The sequence below is a fragment of the Mus pahari genome, chromosome 20, assembly GCF_900095145.1.
Source record: "Mus pahari chromosome 20, PAHARI_EIJ_v1.1, whole genome shotgun sequence".
Taxonomy (NCBI): Eukaryota; Metazoa; Chordata; class Mammalia; order Rodentia; family Muridae; genus Mus; species Mus pahari.
The window spans coordinates 30,468,873-30,485,202 of NC_034609.1; the positions used below are offsets into that span (position 1 = coordinate 30,468,873).

At 47.4% G+C, this 16,330-nt stretch overlaps 1 protein-coding gene across 3 annotated transcripts in view; it reads right to left on the reverse strand.

Annotated features, from left to right (window-relative positions):
• Positions 1–2,275: 2,275 nt before the first annotated feature.
• The window catches only part of Terf2 (telomeric repeat binding factor 2), a 25,279-nt gene continuing 11,224 nt past the window's right edge, over positions 2,276–16,330 (reverse strand). Inside the window, exons 4-10 of one of the 3 annotated variants that reach the window (XM_021220347.2) lie at positions 15,412–15,498; positions 13,324–13,470; positions 11,386–11,486; positions 9,895–10,281; positions 5,441–5,526; positions 4,742–4,782; positions 2,276–3,456 (exon numbers count right to left, since the gene is read on the reverse strand). In XM_021220347.2, the coding sequence (XP_021076006.1) occupies positions 3,298–3,456; positions 4,742–4,782; positions 5,441–5,526; positions 9,895–10,281; positions 11,386–11,486; positions 13,324–13,470; positions 15,412–15,498 (1,008 nt within the window). In that variant the 3' untranslated portion in view covers positions 2,276–3,297. Of the gene's footprint in view, positions 3,457–4,741; positions 4,783–5,440; positions 5,527–9,894; positions 10,285–11,385; positions 11,487–13,323; positions 13,471–15,411; positions 15,499–16,330 lie in introns of all 3 variants that reach the window. The other 2 variants (XM_021220346.2, XM_029532678.1) reach the window with 2 other exon arrangements.

Below are 16,330 nucleotides of genomic sequence, written 5' to 3' on the forward strand. Positions count from 1 at the left end.
GTGAGCCACCACACCCAGCTTCTTATTACATATCTCAATCCCTCCTCTCCTGCTCATAGCTTCAGCACCTGCTGACTGTGGTAAGCTCTGGGCTCAGCGTTTTCTTTCATCCTCACAACAGCATCATCATCATCATCATCGTCATTATCTATCTATCTATCTATCTATCTATCTATCTATCTATCTATCTATATATATACACACACACACATATATACATACATACACACACATATTTTATATATTATTACTATATTACTATATTAGTGTTGAGGACAGACACAGACCTGAGTGGATCCTGGCCCCATAGGAATAGTTGGCATAGCTGAAGTCCTCACGTTCTAAGACGGTTTCTCAAGCTGTTAGTTTCCAAATCCTGACTCCTGTAACTTTGTGTGTTTGTGTGAGGGGCTGGTAGTCTCAGGCATTTGGTACTTGGTCTCCAGTTGGTGGTACTGTCTGGATAGGTTTAGAAAGTATAGCCTTGCTGGAGGAAGTATGTCACAAGGGATGGGCCTCTCCTAGTTTCTCTGTGTATTTTAGTTAATTGGTTTTTTTTTTGTTTTTGTTTTTGTTTTTTTTTGTTTTTTTGAGACAGGGTTTTTTCTATATAGCCCTGGCTGTCCTGGAACTTACTTGGTAGACCAGGCTGGCCTCGAACTCAAAAATCCGCCTGCCTCTGCCTCCCGAGTGCTGGGATTAAAGGCATGCGCCACCACACCTGGCATTGATTTTTTTTTTTTTTTAATACTGGAATTCACTCTATCCTGGAACTCACTCTGTAGATCAGGCTGACCTCTGCCTCCCACGTGCTGGGATTAAAGCCTTGCACTACTATGCCCTGCTCCCCCTCTGCTCTACTTGTGGTTCAAAATGAGAGCACTGAGCTGCTTCTTTTTTCTTTAAATATTTATTTTTATGGGTACAATGTCTGTCTTCAGACAGCACCAGAAGAGGCATTGGATCCCCATATACAGATGATTGTGAGCCACCGTGTGATTGCTGGGATTTGAACTCAGGACCTCTGGAAGAGCAGCCAGTGCTCCTAACTGCTGAGCCAGCACTCCAGCCCCAGACACTGATCTTCTGCTCCAGTGCCAGGTCTGCTTCTTGCCCCAGTACCTTCCTGCCATGATGGATTCCCTACCCTCTAGAACTGTAAGCCCAAATAAACTCTTCTGTAAGTGGCTTGGGTCAAGCTGTCTTACAGCAACGGAAAAGAAATCGATAAAGTTTAAAAAACTACTTACAGAGGGAGTTGGACAGTGGTGGCACATACCTTTATCTTGGCACTCGGGAAGCAGAGGCAGGTGAATTTCTGTCAGTTCCAGGCCAGCCTGGTCTACATGGCAAGTTCCAAGACAGCCAGGGCTACACAAACCCTGTCTCAAAAAAACCAAGCCAGGCCAAACCAAAAAAACAACGGGAAGGGCTATCATTTTCCTCAGTAGGTATAGTATTGAAAAGTTGCCATTTTACCGCATAGAGAGAGGGAGAGAGAGAAAAAGAGACATTAAAACAAACAAAAAGCCCCACTTAGTCTGTATTGGCACCTTTAGACCAAGAATTTCTCAGACTTCATCGCACTGGCTCCAACATCTTCCCACCTGGGAGGCCCGGTGGCTCTTGGGAAGTCAGGGAGCCCAGTCAGTCCCACTGCTAACACCATCTTAAGGTCACTTGTTACAAGCAGCATCCATAGTTTGACAGAAAGGAGCCCTGTATAAACACATGTAAGTCTTGTGGAAACACGACACATGCTAACTGGGGTTATTTTGCATCTTTAATTTATCAGCCTTACCCATCTCCCTGGAAAGAGCCCTCTAATGATGGGATTTAGGGTAAGAAAGCAGGACTCCTCTAATCAGGGCTAGAGGAGGCCACCACTGGTGACAGCTACACGGGGCCTCGAGCAGCTCTGGGTCTCACTCCCTGTGGCTTCTCGTGGTGGCTGCTAGGACAACAGGAGTATCAAATGCCAGCTGCGGCTGACAGGGGCTAAACTGCACTCTCCACGCGTCAATCAAGTTAAAGACAAAACGGAAGCTCCCGCACGTCTCTAACTTTGCTATTCTCTCACTCAGCAGACAGAACATCAGGATTCTTTAGTCCCTAGATAAAGTGATACCTGGAGGTACGGGACAAACAGAGGAAAAGCCTACAGTATGTGTGGCCACATCCAAGGGTGACAAAGTAGCTTCATACCAACTCAGTGGCACCGCGCAGCAGCCCGCGCTGAGTGCACGCTCTATTGCCAAGAACCAGCTACAGAAACTTGAGAGAAGCAAGACTTTAATGAAGAATGTTACAAGTAGGAACAACTCATTCTCAGATTTAAAAAAAGATTACAGAAAACACTTGACTCAATTTTTTTTCTTTTGTTTTTGTTTTTGCTAAAAAGACAGTCTGTAAGGGTGTCTGAGACAGCAAGCACAACACAGTAGAAAAGAAGGGGGTGTCAGAGTTTGGGGCAAGACATGAACAAAGCAAGACCAGGGGGGCGAGGGAGCAACTGTATCACAGGGGGGAATTAGGCATTATATTCAACAAATGATTTTTAAGCTTTAAAAGTCCAGCATAACGAAGGGCTCTGAAAAAGGGGTGGTTGGAGGAGGGGAGGGGCGGCTAAGCTTATCTACAATCACCATTTAACCAAACACCACTGTTCTGACCCCAACTCCGTGAGAAGTGTGGTGGATGAACCCGCCATGTAGCCTAGCATTCGTCAACGTGGGGGCTGAGGCAGGTAGGTCCAGGGGTGGACGCAAGTGGCTGAACAGTTTTTATTATTATTATTATTATTTTTAAAAGAATCTGATTCCACAGGGACTGAAAAATCTCTCATCTGGGCTCAATGCAGAGAGCTCCTTTATACTTGAGTCAGAGGCTGAAACTCAATGAGGATTAAATTCATTCCCGATAATGCTCACATTTCTGGTTTTAACAGGTCATGAGATCATATGTGCTCCTAATGATTCTATCATTTCTTAGCAGATTTTACGGATTACTAGGGATTCGAATTGAAGCAAAACCACTAAAGGGAAACACTAATGATCTTCTGGCACTGTCCCAGCCGTGGGCTTGCCTGTCACCTCTGCTGTGGTCATGGCTAATCCTGGCTTTGCTTCTTGGCTCCATGATCTCCATCAACAGTGACGGGAGTGTCCCAGACCTCCCAGCTCAGGAGGAGGGTGCCACAATTCTCATCTCAGTCCAGCTTCTGAAAGAGACATCACAGCACAGGGGCTACTGTTGAGAACCGTGTTCTTGTGAGTCCTGTGGCTATGAAACCCTTTCTCAGTTCATGCCAAGTTTTTTCATGGTCCGCCATCGGTCTTTAATCATCACAGCTGTTCGGTTGACAAAGGGGTAACTTTTAGAAATGGCAGCCCAGTTTCCTTCCCCGTATTTGCGGACTCCGTCCTTCACCCACTCGCTTTCTTCTATGGTCCACTTCTGCAAGAGGAAACCAAACGACTTGTCAAAACATGTTGCTGCTCACCTCGTTCCCGACACACTGATCAAATCAAACTCAACAATCCTGAGCATGCTCTGAACCCAACAGCAGGGTTAACAATGAGCTACAAGCCGAGTGTGGCGCCCACCACAGCACAAGGAGGCAGAGGCAGCTAGATCTGTTTCAAAGACAGCCAGAGCTATAAGGAGACACTGTCTAAAACTACACTACAGAGAGCAAGTCAACACTGAGAGTCTGGACAGTTAGTAATGACCGATGTTCTGACATATCAATCTTCACTGAGAATCATGCTATGAGGCTGGGCAGATAGCTCCACGGTCAGAAGCACTCGATGATCTTGGAGAAGACCTTGGTTTAGTTTCCTATACTTGCACAGTGGATCACAACCATCTGTAAACTAGTTTAAGGAGATCTGATGTCCTCCTCTGGCTTCCTGGGGCACTGTATAAACGTGGTACAGACATACATGCGGTACACAGACATACATGCAGGCAAAACACTCACACATAGAAAACGATTCCCCAAAACTAAAACACACACACACACACACACACACACCAAAACAAAAAAAATCCTGAAACCAATGAAACTTAAAAGCACGGAAAGAAGCAAAAGGATCAGGGTGCAGCTCAGTGCACAGTGCTTACCAAGTGTGTGTGAGCCCTGAGTTTACCTCTTGTACCAAAAATCAAAACAACAAAATTCAGCGTTTGAACTACTTGACAAGCATTTTTGCCAGGCACATGGGTAAACTGTGCCTGAGAGGGGGCTCGTTTCACTGGATCTTATAAAACTCCCATCAGAGAAGAGTCCAGGGCTGGAGGGCTGAGGCAGCATAATTGCCTCAGGAGAGTGCCCTGGCTGTCTTTCCAGGGGACTTGGTCCCAGCATCCACGGGGCAGCTCACAACCGTCTCTGGCCTCTCAGACACCAGGCACACACGTGGTACACGGACATACCAGTTTTGGCTTCCAGCACCGGTATCAGGTGGCTCCCAATCACCTGGAAGTCCAGCTTTGGGGGATCTGTCACTGTTCTGGAGTCTGTGGGCACTGCGGCCACAGGCACACAAGTTACATGCACAACCGCCCCCCCCCNNCCCCCCACCCCCGAGAACTCCAGCTTTGGAGGATCTGTCACTGTTCTGGAGTCTGTGGGCCCTGCAGCCACAGGCACACAAGTTACACGCACAACCCCCCCTACACAATTAAAAACAAAATCTTAAGTGGAGGCAAAATACCCATACATCAAGTTTTAAATTACCTGCTTTCTTGTTAAATTGGATGACTTGTCTTCACCTGGTGCTGTTGGAAAACATAACAGTATATGCAGTTTAGAGTGTACATGGGGACCCAACAGCGAGTTGCCACGACTCCTACATGCATACATGCTATCTCTACACCCTGAACAATCAATCAATCAATCAATCAATCAAATGTAATTTTTATTTTTTTAAAAGGAAACCTAGCACTCAGGAGACAGAGACAAGGGAGTTCAAGGCCAGCCTGGTCTATATAGAGTTTCAGGACAAACAGAGCAACGTACCCCGAGAGGCCCTGTCTCCCAAACAGATAAATAAACAAAAAGGAAAAAAAATAGGTGTGCAAAATAGGGCTGCTTCCAGTTTCAAAGCTTACGAAGCAGAGGCAAGGTCAGACTGGACTACACGAAACCCTGTCTCACCACCGAGAAAACAAAGAAAAGAGAACCACGGGGAGGGAGGCAAACGTGATTCCATGCCTGTGATACCCGCACCCGGGAGGCTGAGATAGGAAGCTCCTAAAATGAAGACCAGCCTGGGCTAGCAAGACCCTGTGTGCAAATGAATCCAAACCCATTCTGACTCCAAATGAGATCAGCTAGAGTTGCGGTCTAACCAAGGAGGCAGAGGCGTCTGTGGCGTGAACCTGACAGTTACCATGCATGCATCACCCTTCAGCACACATCTGCAGGAGGGCTTACCCTGAACCTCAAACAGCTGGTCCTCTTCCTCCCAAACTTCCTTTTCTTCAAGCCCGTTAGGGCTGTTCCACTTGTCTTTTGACGCTCTAGGGGAAAACAAGCAAAGTGAGCCAGGAAACACTCCTCCTCCCCCCCCACCCCCCAACTGAACTTGGCTCCCTTTCAGAACATACTTGGGATTCACTACACAATGTTCAAACTCGCTGTCATTTTTCCAGGCATCTCCATACATGAACATACATGTCCCAAGCTGCAGGGCCAAGCGTCAAGTTGGGCACTGAGTAAAGTCCATCTTCCTCAGAACTGTAATTTTCTCATTTGTTTAGTTCTTCATTTTGTTTTTAGATAGGGTGGCACTCTGAGCTCTCAATCCTCCTGGCTCACCCTTCTTTTTTTTTTTTTTTAGGTTTTTCGAGACAGGGTTTCTCTGTGTAGCCCTGGCTGTCCTGGAACTCACTTGGTAGACCAGGCTGGCCTTGAACTAAGAAATCTGCCTGCCTCTGCCTCCCGAGTGCTGGGATTAAAGGCGTGCGCCACCACGCCTGGCTCTGGCTCACCCTTCTGAATGTTGGGAATCTCAACAGGTATTCACCAACACAGCCAGTCTTCTGGGCTCCTTTGAAGATCTCAGCTCGTCTCTGCCTTCAAAGGCGCAAGCCCTTCCTTCTCCTTGCAGGGCCATTCTCCTGCATTTACCCTGACTTTGGTACCCTCCTTGTTCCTGGATTAAGCTCAAGATGACTCTTTTATCAGTATTACGCCAGCCTTTTCTCCCCACTAAGGCAACACCACAAAAGCATATCAACCAGGCACAGTGCTCCATACACGTAGTAAGGGTGCTTGAGAGACTACGATGGGAAAGTCTAAGTTCAAAGCTGGCGGGGCTGGCGAGATGGCTCAGTGGTTAAGAGCACCGACTGCTCTTCCAAATGTCCTGAGTTCAAATCCCAGCAACCATATGGTGGCTCACAACCATCCGTAACGAAATCTGATGCTCTCTTCTGGAGTGTCTGAAGACAGCTACAGTGTACTTACATATAATAAATAAATAAATCTTAAAAACAACAACAAAAAAAAACCAAAGCTGGCCTGAAACACATATGCTTGACTACTTAAACAACAGAACCAGCACACTCCTCCTGTGGCCTATGAGTCCAGGCCATTTCCTACCTTGGCTACACCACATGCTACACTTATAGCACTGATGCTCAACCTTCCTGATGCCATGACCCTTTAAAATACAGTCCCTCATGTTGTGGTGACTTACACCACACAATTTTCATTGTTACTTCATGATTCTAATTTTGCTACTGTGATGAATTGTGAATATCTAATAGACGTACGAGCCCTGTGAAAAGGGTCGTTTGACACCCTCCGCCCCCTAAGAGTTGAGACCCACAGACTGAGAACTGCTGACCTACAGCGGCCCAGGCTGCATTGCCTCTGTGAGTTATTACTCCCGCCTAGAAGCCTCTTCCTGGCTCAGGAAACTTATGGGTCTTTCAACACCATAGAAATCAATTTTTCCTTTTTTCCCTTTGTGACAAGGTTCAGTTGCCCACGCTGGCCTTCAATGTGCTATATCATCAAAGACCTTAATTTGCCAATCTTCTAACCTCCACCAAGGGCTCGAATATGAGGGTCACCAGGCCTTTTGTGGCTGAGGACCAAACCAAGGGCTTCATGCATGCTAGAGAAGCCCTCTACCAACTGAGCTCCACCCCAAGCCTAAAGCTACTGACCCCGATACAGAGAGCCCCTGCTCTTCCCATCTGTCAGTCTGAGGCCATGTAGAGTGAGTTACACCCTGGCTTAAAATAACAAAGCTATTCAAGACACCTCCCCGCCCCCCCAATTCCTCTTTTGTAGTTTTCCTAAGAAATTATCAAACCAAGTAGACAATGTGTACAGTGCTTAATTTGGGTTAAATTTTGACAATTTACTTGAAACAAAGTGACAGACATGCGTGAGCCTCTTTCTTTTCAGTTTTACTATGGATCAGTATTTACAGACAGACAGACAGGTAACAGTCCTCTACTCTCCAGCCCTCACCGGGTGTCAGCTTGAACCTTGGTTCCCCGCCAGCCACCATGTTCTGTCCTCTCTTCAGACTTCACAGGCTGTGAGGAACCTGTCCTTCCAGAGCTCTGAGCACTGCCTGTGGCACACACATTTTAACAGGGATTGCCTGGAGGCTCTGCACCCCTGTAACACGCCCTGGTCACTGCAGCTGTCCACGGCTCCCATGTGGAGGGGACTGAGACTAGCATCCTCCTAGCTGTCAGGTGGCTGTGTGGCTCAGGAAAAGCCAGGCCATTTCTGGATCCTTATGGTTCCTCGCTGTTTAAATTTCATGAACACTGGCCTAGTGGGGACTTGTGAACTAGCCTGTGGCTGCTGGGTCTTGTTCTTGAGGCTCTGTCCCCTCCCCTCTTCCAAATGAACAAACCTTAACTCTCCACTGGTCTCCAGACATTTGGGGGATGGCAACCTTTAAATACAAGGTCTAAGAATCCTTTTTACTTGATCAATAAACCCCAAGCAAATATTTACCATGTACAAGGTGCTTTAGGGGAAAAATAAACAAACAAACACCCTAGGTGTTATGGCTTGGCCTTCCAGGCAATGTCTCTTAGCTGCCTTTCCCTATGGAGTCTTTCTGTCCCTGGCTACCCGCAGCTGTCACTAGCTTCCCACCCTCTCCTCAGTAATGCCTCACAGACCTGGGAACATATTATCCTAAAAGAAGTTTGTAACTGTGACCCTCAGTTTAAGAAGCTGCCTGCCTGCTTGGCTCTGTTGCCCTCAAGATCTGGCGACAGTCCATCCCTGCCCCTCTGCGCTGCCTTCTCCCAACACTCACTGCCACCGGGGTCTCCATGTCCACTTACAAGCAGGAGTACCGCCAGGATTGCTCTTCACTACACACCTGGGAACTTCCTACTCCTTCACGGCCAGCCTCACACTGGTCCACAGGCTGTAGTCCACCCGAGACTTGTGTGAGCAGGCTCAGGAACCCTCCCCGAGCTCCCAGGGTACCTCACGTTTCCTCAGGATGGGCTCCAGGGACAGTGTTTTCAGCTCTGCAAGCCTCGCAGTGTCTGTCACCACTCCCTGTTTCACAGCCAGAGTATCACGGGAGCCACAGACAAGTCCTACCTGCTGGATTTCTGCCAACCCTTACCACCGTGTACCCGTCATACTTCATGCCTGGATATATGAGAGTTCTGGGTATGCCTACAACCTTCAGAGTCCTACTTACAACCCTACTCGTACCCTGCATGCTTAAGTTTCTTCATCTACTCATGGGGGGCAGTATCCACATCTCACAGGGTTCTGTGAGGTGTACATGGATGATGTATCAAGCAAGGACAGGTGTGAAGAAAAACTGCCAGTGACTTGTTTCTGAATGTAAGCGTACACCCAGCACAGGGAAACCATGTTATCACATGCCATGGCCTTTCCCAGTGCAGGTCAGAACAGGGTCTCCAAACAATCACCATACACAACAATGTGTAGAGACACATGGCCTTGGGAGATCAGTGTGGCAGAGGTCTTACAGCAGGGACAGCTATACAAGAGTTCATGGGGAAGGGGAAAGTTTCAGGAGAGGAACTGGTATATGTGGCCTTAGCTGCTGTCCAGCATCATGCAGCTTAAGACCCCGGACACCCTTTAGCCAAGTGGCATCAGGTGAGCTAGTAACTCTCCTGAGCCTCCCTCACCTCTACGATAGGGCTACCACCATCGCACGGAGCGAGCACTGCAGATTCCGTAGGCTAGTACAGAAGTGCACACACTTAGGTTTCTCTCCCCTTGGAGGCACCAATGGAGGGGTGGCAGTTGGGCCGTGGGGGACTGAGAGGAGGCAAGTGTACAGCGGGAGAAACGAACAGCTTGTTCTGTGGGCACAAGCAAACCAGTACCCGGAGCAGGGTCCACACGGGGCACAAAGGGCAGCGGGACTCAAAACCCAGGCTGGGAGCCATGATGGCGATAAACTTAATTAACATATTCTAACCACTGTCCTACAGTAGCTAGCAGAACATGGAAGATTAGGAAATCTTTGCTGAATTTTGCTGGGTCTCAAATGCTCATCAAAGGTATAAAACTAAGTACTCACTGGTCTTTCATAAATATCAAGTATAATGAGGCCCAACTCAGGCAAACTTTACAAGTAAGACAGGTATCCATCACTGAGGCACTCAGATCAGCAGGCTCAGAACCCTTCCCTGCTTACTCATGCCCTAGGCAGTGCCCCGCAGCCTACAGCAGGCTCGGGAGCTGGCAGGGACTGCCACATTGTCACTCCCTGCTCCAGTCTCATCCTAGCAGTCTGAGCAAGCCTTGGAGGAGAGTAGCTTACTGAAGATTACTTCATTCATGGAAGTAAAACCAGGCCCAACCAGGCCCGCCAACCAGCCCCCAAACTCCTACAAAGAAGGTCTTCATACTTGGGCTTCTTCTCCCCTGGGTGGGGTTGGTTGAGAGCTCTGGGCTTGGATGTTGCCACAGCCTCTGGGGAGGAGTTGAGGCCTGGGCTGGCCTCAGTGCTCTGGCTGTCCTCCTCCAACAGCAACCTGCTTATTGTCATGCGACTGTTCCTGGGCTGTCGGTCGGAGCCTCCCTCACCCTCAGCGGGAGCTGCGCTTTCATGTTCGTCTTTCCTGGGTCTCTTGTGTCTGTGGGCTGGTGATGATGGAGATGCTACATTAGCAAGTACCAGATCTTTCTGGTCCAGTTTTGCAAAGGCGGCCTCTGAGTCTTGTGCTGTAGACAGAGCTTTGAAAGCTGCCTTCAGAGTCCTGATTCCGATGGTGGCGGGAGGGTTCTGAGGCTGTCTGCTGATAAAGCACACACAGGACGGTCAGTATCCCCAGTGTGGAAACACAGCTAAGTAGGCAGGACTGTTGTGAAATATAAGGCTTCAAACAGAGGACTCTTCAAGACTGTCCACCAAAACAAGAACAAGCCAATACAAAAAACCTGGGGGGAGGCAGGCTGCTTCCCTTCAACGGCTGTTGTCTATAAAACACTTTACTTAATGAGCACAAATTTAAGTTGTATCAAGTTTAAATTCCAAACAGGAGAACCTTGCAGGAACCAAGCGCACCCTAGTCTGTGTGCTCACAACCCTTTCAGTCTGCAAGATGAAAGCAATGCTTTCCATCATGTAGGAGCTCTGGGCAGCCCCTGCCAACCTCACCTCTACCTGGGCAACCGACAATGCTACAGTCTCACTGTGAATCTCCACTTTCTGCCATCCCAGTCCAGACCTCATATGAGAAGCACTAGTGGGCTAGATCCACAGTACATTTAGAATCCGTTTCTTGAGAAAGTGGTGTGCCGCCACTTGGTCTAGGAGCAATGTGACTAAGTTTTGTAAAAATTTTATTGATCCCTGGGTACAACTAGTAAGTTACAGTAAAATCTGTGAGGAAAAGGGAAACTGACAGCCTGAAGGCTGACCTTCACTGACAAGCATGTCACACTGTCTCACACACGCAAAGCTGATGTTGGTTTTGTTTTGTTTTGTTAGATATTTTCTTTATTTACATTTCAAATGTTATTCCCTTTCCAGGTTTCCCAACCCCAACCCCCCTATCCCATCCCTCCTCTCCCTCTATGAGGGTGCTCCCCCACCTACCCACTCCTGCCTACCTGCCCTCACATTCCCCTATACTGTGGCTTTGAGTCTTCACAGGACCAATGGTCTCCCTTCCCACTGATGACCAACAAGGCCATCCTCTGCTACATATGCAGCTGGAGCCATGGGTCCCTCCATGTGTAGGTGAGACAGTAAAAAAAGTAAAACCAGAACCTTTGGGGGAGTGCCGACTAGGGTCTTCCTAGGTCATGTTCTCTGCGTCCCCATGTGTGGTATGCCAATAACCTGGTAATGTCAGCAGAATGTCTCCCCTACAACCACAAAAGGGCATCCTCACCTTGGAGTCTCTCTAAGTGGTTTTTCCACTGGCTCTGGGTGCTTTTCTTCCCTCGTTGTACTTGAAGCAGCTGATTCCGATTTCAAAGCTTTTTTCGCCATCTGGGAAAGGAAGGAGTCATTAGGAAGACGAAGCCATGAGAGTTCACTCAGCACCTGCTTCTTTCAGGAAGATAATACTCAACACATAAGCAAAATCTACAACCTGTTTACAAATCCAACCCAGGCAGCGAATGCTCTTAACCCCTGAGCCATCTCTCCAGGCCCCTCCTGGTTTGTTTTTTGATTATTTTGATTAAGGATCTCAGCATTCAGTTCTGGATGGCCCAGTACTCAAAAGATAGACCAGGTTGGACTTGGACTTGCTGTCACTTTCCTGCTTGTTTTCCGGGTGCTGGCCTCATAAGGATGTGGCACACAATGTTCAAACAGTTTTTTTGTTTTTTTTTTTAAACTTAAGATACCTTACAGGTAGGAATAACTTTTAGTTTGTGTATATAATTTTTATTAACTATATCCCCACAAATACGTTTTGTCTTACTGACAGCTATTTGAAAATCATTACCAATACTACACAGTAAGCTCTAGGCAGAACATTCTTGCTCTAACACTGTTCATCTGTCTTCCTCCTACTCTAAGAATTAAGACTGTTCCATTCATTTCAGATACAATTCTATCATCAGGCAAGCAAAGTATGCTCCAGGTATCCCAAGTGTAAAGGAATGCATTTGGTCTGGGTGGCACCTAGCATCCAGACATTTCCTGCAACTATCCCAACTACCTGCCTTACAAGTGATGTCCGACCTCAGATCCACCATTACAACAGGCAAGTTCTAACATTAGCAAAATCCTGGGTCCCCTACTCCACTCTCTCTTTTTTGGGGGGTGCTGAGGATCAAACCTTAAGAGACTTTTTTACATAACTGCCTAGAACACAGGATAGTGGCGTGCTTCACCACGCAATCTCTTGAGTTCAAAGGCTGTCTTCAAAAGACCAGTACAGCACGGTGGCCACACCTTTTTTTTTTTTTTTTTTTTTTTTTTTTTTTGAGACAGGGTTTTTCTGTATAGCCCTAGCCCTGGCTGTCCTGGAACTCACTTTGCAGACCAGGCTGGCCTCGCACTCAGAAATCCNCCTGCCTCTGCCTCCCGAGTGCTAGGATTAAAGGTGTGCGCCACCACGCCCGGTTTGGTGGCCACACCTTTAATTCTAGCACTTGGGAGGCAGAGGCAGGCGGATCTCTGAGTGCGAGGCCAGCCTGGGTTGCACAGTTTTCCAGGCAGGCAAGGGGTACATGGTAAGACTATCTCAGCGGGGTGTGGGTAAGGCATGAGAATCACTCAGCAGTTAAGGGTGCTGGAAGCTCCTGTAGAAGACCCAAAGCTGATTTTCAGCACCCATACGGAGGAGGCGCATAACAATCACTCCAGCAGCCACAGGGGTATGACACCTGCCGCCTCTACAAGCACCATACACACGTGTGCTCAAGCATACGTACAAGCAAAATAAAGAAAAAGGAAGGGGGCATCCTTTCCATCTAGCCCGAGTGGACTGTATCACACTCATAGCCTCTCCTTCCTTCCCTCCCTCGCACCCTCACACACCATCTCCCATCACTGTGCATCTGCCTCTCGGCTCAGACTTCCCTGCTGTGGGAACCATGTGGATTAGAAGAGAATGCACTACTTTAACTACAATACTGGTCACATGTAAAAGAATATAAATGCAGGTAAGAAAATCCAGGTAAGAAAATCCAGGTAGGTTCCACCTGCCACAGGCAGGAGCTATAGCTCATCTTAGGCATCTCACAGGCATTCAGAAGGATTGTGATATAACCCAGTCTCTGTCACACACTCTTTTCACTTCTAAATTTCCATTTTCACTCATGCTTAAGGACCCAAACATGGCTGTGGGGACTAAGGTGAGGCTGAGGCACACCGTGAGGAGGTAGGGCTCCGTGTCATCCAGGTGACTCTCGAGGAAGCGCAACATCTTCTGCTGGAAGACCTCATAGGAAAAGTTCTGGATAACAGGGTGGGCCAAGTTCTTTTCCCGGATAATGTTCAGGAGATCAGTTCTTAGCTTCTACATGGAAGATTGACAATTGCAACAGGAGAAAGGAAGAGAATGATAAAACATCAGGGCTGAGCTGAGACAGAATACCAGCACAATGTCTGTAAAGCTGTCCGGCAACTCATAGGACTGGCTGATCAGCCGTGGTTCGGTCATACTGGGTTACTACGCAGCTAGTGATAAAAAGGGGAAAAGGCGGGCTGGGCAGTGGTGGCGCATGCCTTTAATCCCAGCACTCGGGAGGCAGAGGCAGGCGGATTTCTGAGTTCAAGGCCAGCCTGGTCTACAGAGTTCGACAGCCAAGGCTACACAGAGAAACTCTGTCTCGAAAAACCATAAAAAAAAAGGGGGGGGGGAAGGCTTTATTATATGTCAGCAGAAAATCCCTTGCTACAATATCAAGAGAACGAAGTCTGAGTGTTCAAATCAGCGTAGGCTCTGTCCTGTGTGCAGATGGAGGACACAGTAGGTTTATGTGCACACACAACAGACTTGTTGGTAGATGCTATCTCTGAAAGGGTAAGACTAACAATGGTTGCCTCTGAGAGCAGTGACAGGTAAAGGCCAGGCAAGGAAAGTTTCACTCCGCTCCTTTGTCACTCCTGGCTTTCTTGCAACGTAAGTTTGACTATCACATGTTTACTGTGTGTGTGTGTGCGCGCGTGTGTGTGCATGTGTGTGTGTGTGTGTGTGTGCGCACAGGCTCAGCACCGAGCACCTTTCCCAGCTGTACAGGCCCTGAGAATGAACACCTTTGGATTTTGTACTATGTACTAGCTCTTCAGAAATCCAGGGGCTCTTGCCATGCATGATGATGGTACTGGAGAGGCAGCAGCAGGCAATATCTGTTAGTGTAACAGTAGCTTGGTCTACTTAGTTTAATAATAGCCACAGCTACATAGAGAAGCCTTGCTTCAAAACAACAAAAAGGGATAAAGTGGGTTATGTACATGTTTGCTGCCAGGGTTCACACCCAGACATGTTAGACAAATGCCCTACCATTGAGCTATATTCCCCAGCCTAAAATTTACATTTATAAAATAATACAAGTTATGGGAAGGGAACCCAACTGAGGATGTAGCTCAATATGATTCCACCCTTTTGACAGGAAATGGAAATATTAAGTCCTTCCCAAAGTAGCCTTCCAAGCATACAGGGCTAGTGTTTATATAGACAGGGCTGGAAGTCCCATACTTTTTGTTGAGTATCTGGTTATCAACTACTTAAACGTTCTATCACAAAGCCAGCAGAACAAGGAAGACAAGTAGCTTAAGAAGACTAAACCTTGAAAGGCCATCCTCAGATACGGAAGCTAGAGTTGGAGCTACCTGAAATATAGAAACCAGGGTGTGAGACCTGGTCAAGAACTGTGCGGCGTACGCTAGTCTTGAACTAGCTATAGCTCAAGGTAGTACCCAGCCTTGCAGTCCTCCCACCTCCCTGAGTGACAGAAGAGGATGGAGAGTTAAGCGAGCAGGGTGTAAGCATGGTGGGATGGAGCAGTGGGCAGCGCAGAGCAGTCAGGCTGAGTTAGAAAACTAGCTGAGAGACTGCCCCAGCAAACTGGCCAACGGCCTTAGACTATGCAGATGTGTCTGTGTATTTATTATTAAACCCTCAAGTGGGACTCCCAAAAGCCCCGAAAGCAGAAGCTCTGAGAGGCCGGGAGCCAACAAGATGTCGGGTATTTAAAGGTGAATACTCAGATGATTTTTTTTTCTGAGACAAAGTCTCACTCTGTAGTTTTCTGGCCGTCCTGGAACACACTATGTAGACCAGGCTAGCCTTGCAAAGATCTGCCTGCATCTACCTCCCCAAGTGCTGGAGTTAACACGGTGTGCCTTACCACATTCGGCATAGATGACATTGCTAACAAAGAACCTTTTTCATTACTGTTCCACAAAAACCAGTGAGAAGGATTAAGTCACAGGAATAAAAACATGTCAAATTTACCTGAGTTGTGGGGTCCTTGGACATGTATTTTTTCAAAATCTTCGAAGCCTTTTCAAATTCTTTGTTTTTGATACAAATAATGACAGCCTATAAAAGGGAGAAAAACGTAGAAGTTCTATGATGACAATTGTCATTAAAATATCAAATACCAAAACACACTCTGCAGAAACACTAACTCTTGTAACTACCTATGACTGTCTTCACACTGTATCAAATGCCTGTGTTTAAAAGACCAGCATTATTGTTCAAGCACTAGGAGGAACCATTCGTGTAGTTTTCATGCCTGAGAGCAGAACTGGATCCCCTGGGCTGAGCTCAGGGAGACTGCCTAAAGAGAGGCAGACCAGACAGGAGTTATGGCAGGGCCTCAGAATTTCAGGTCTGCAGAACAACTGATCCCAGTCTTTTTGGGGAACAAGAGCTTTGACGTAGGGTGAGACTCAGTGAGACAGGACATAATGTGGGGACCTGCTGACCAATGTTCTGCTAATTCTATCCAGAAAAGGGTTAGGCCTATTCTGTACAACAAGAAGCACACCTCTTATGCTACAAATGCCAGCCAGCTACTCTAGTTAGAGTGTGTGGGGAATGACTGAGATTGGCAAACAGCTCACCCACAACAGAAAATGAGAATGACCAAGAGCCAGGTAGGAGCAGACGCTCCCATCAGAAGGAGAAAGAGACCCTGAGAGAACATACACAGGAAAGGTGACTGGACACTCGAGAGGACACTTTTACATGCTAGTAAGTACAGCCATGCAGGGCAGATAGAACTGGTGTCAAATGCCCTTCAATAAACAGGCATGACCACAAATTCTTAGAAGAGGCAAAATTAACCACCTTTCAGATGACCACGCTCAGGTACATATCATTTCAGCAGAAATATTATTACACTTACTTTCTTTTTTTTTTTTTTTTT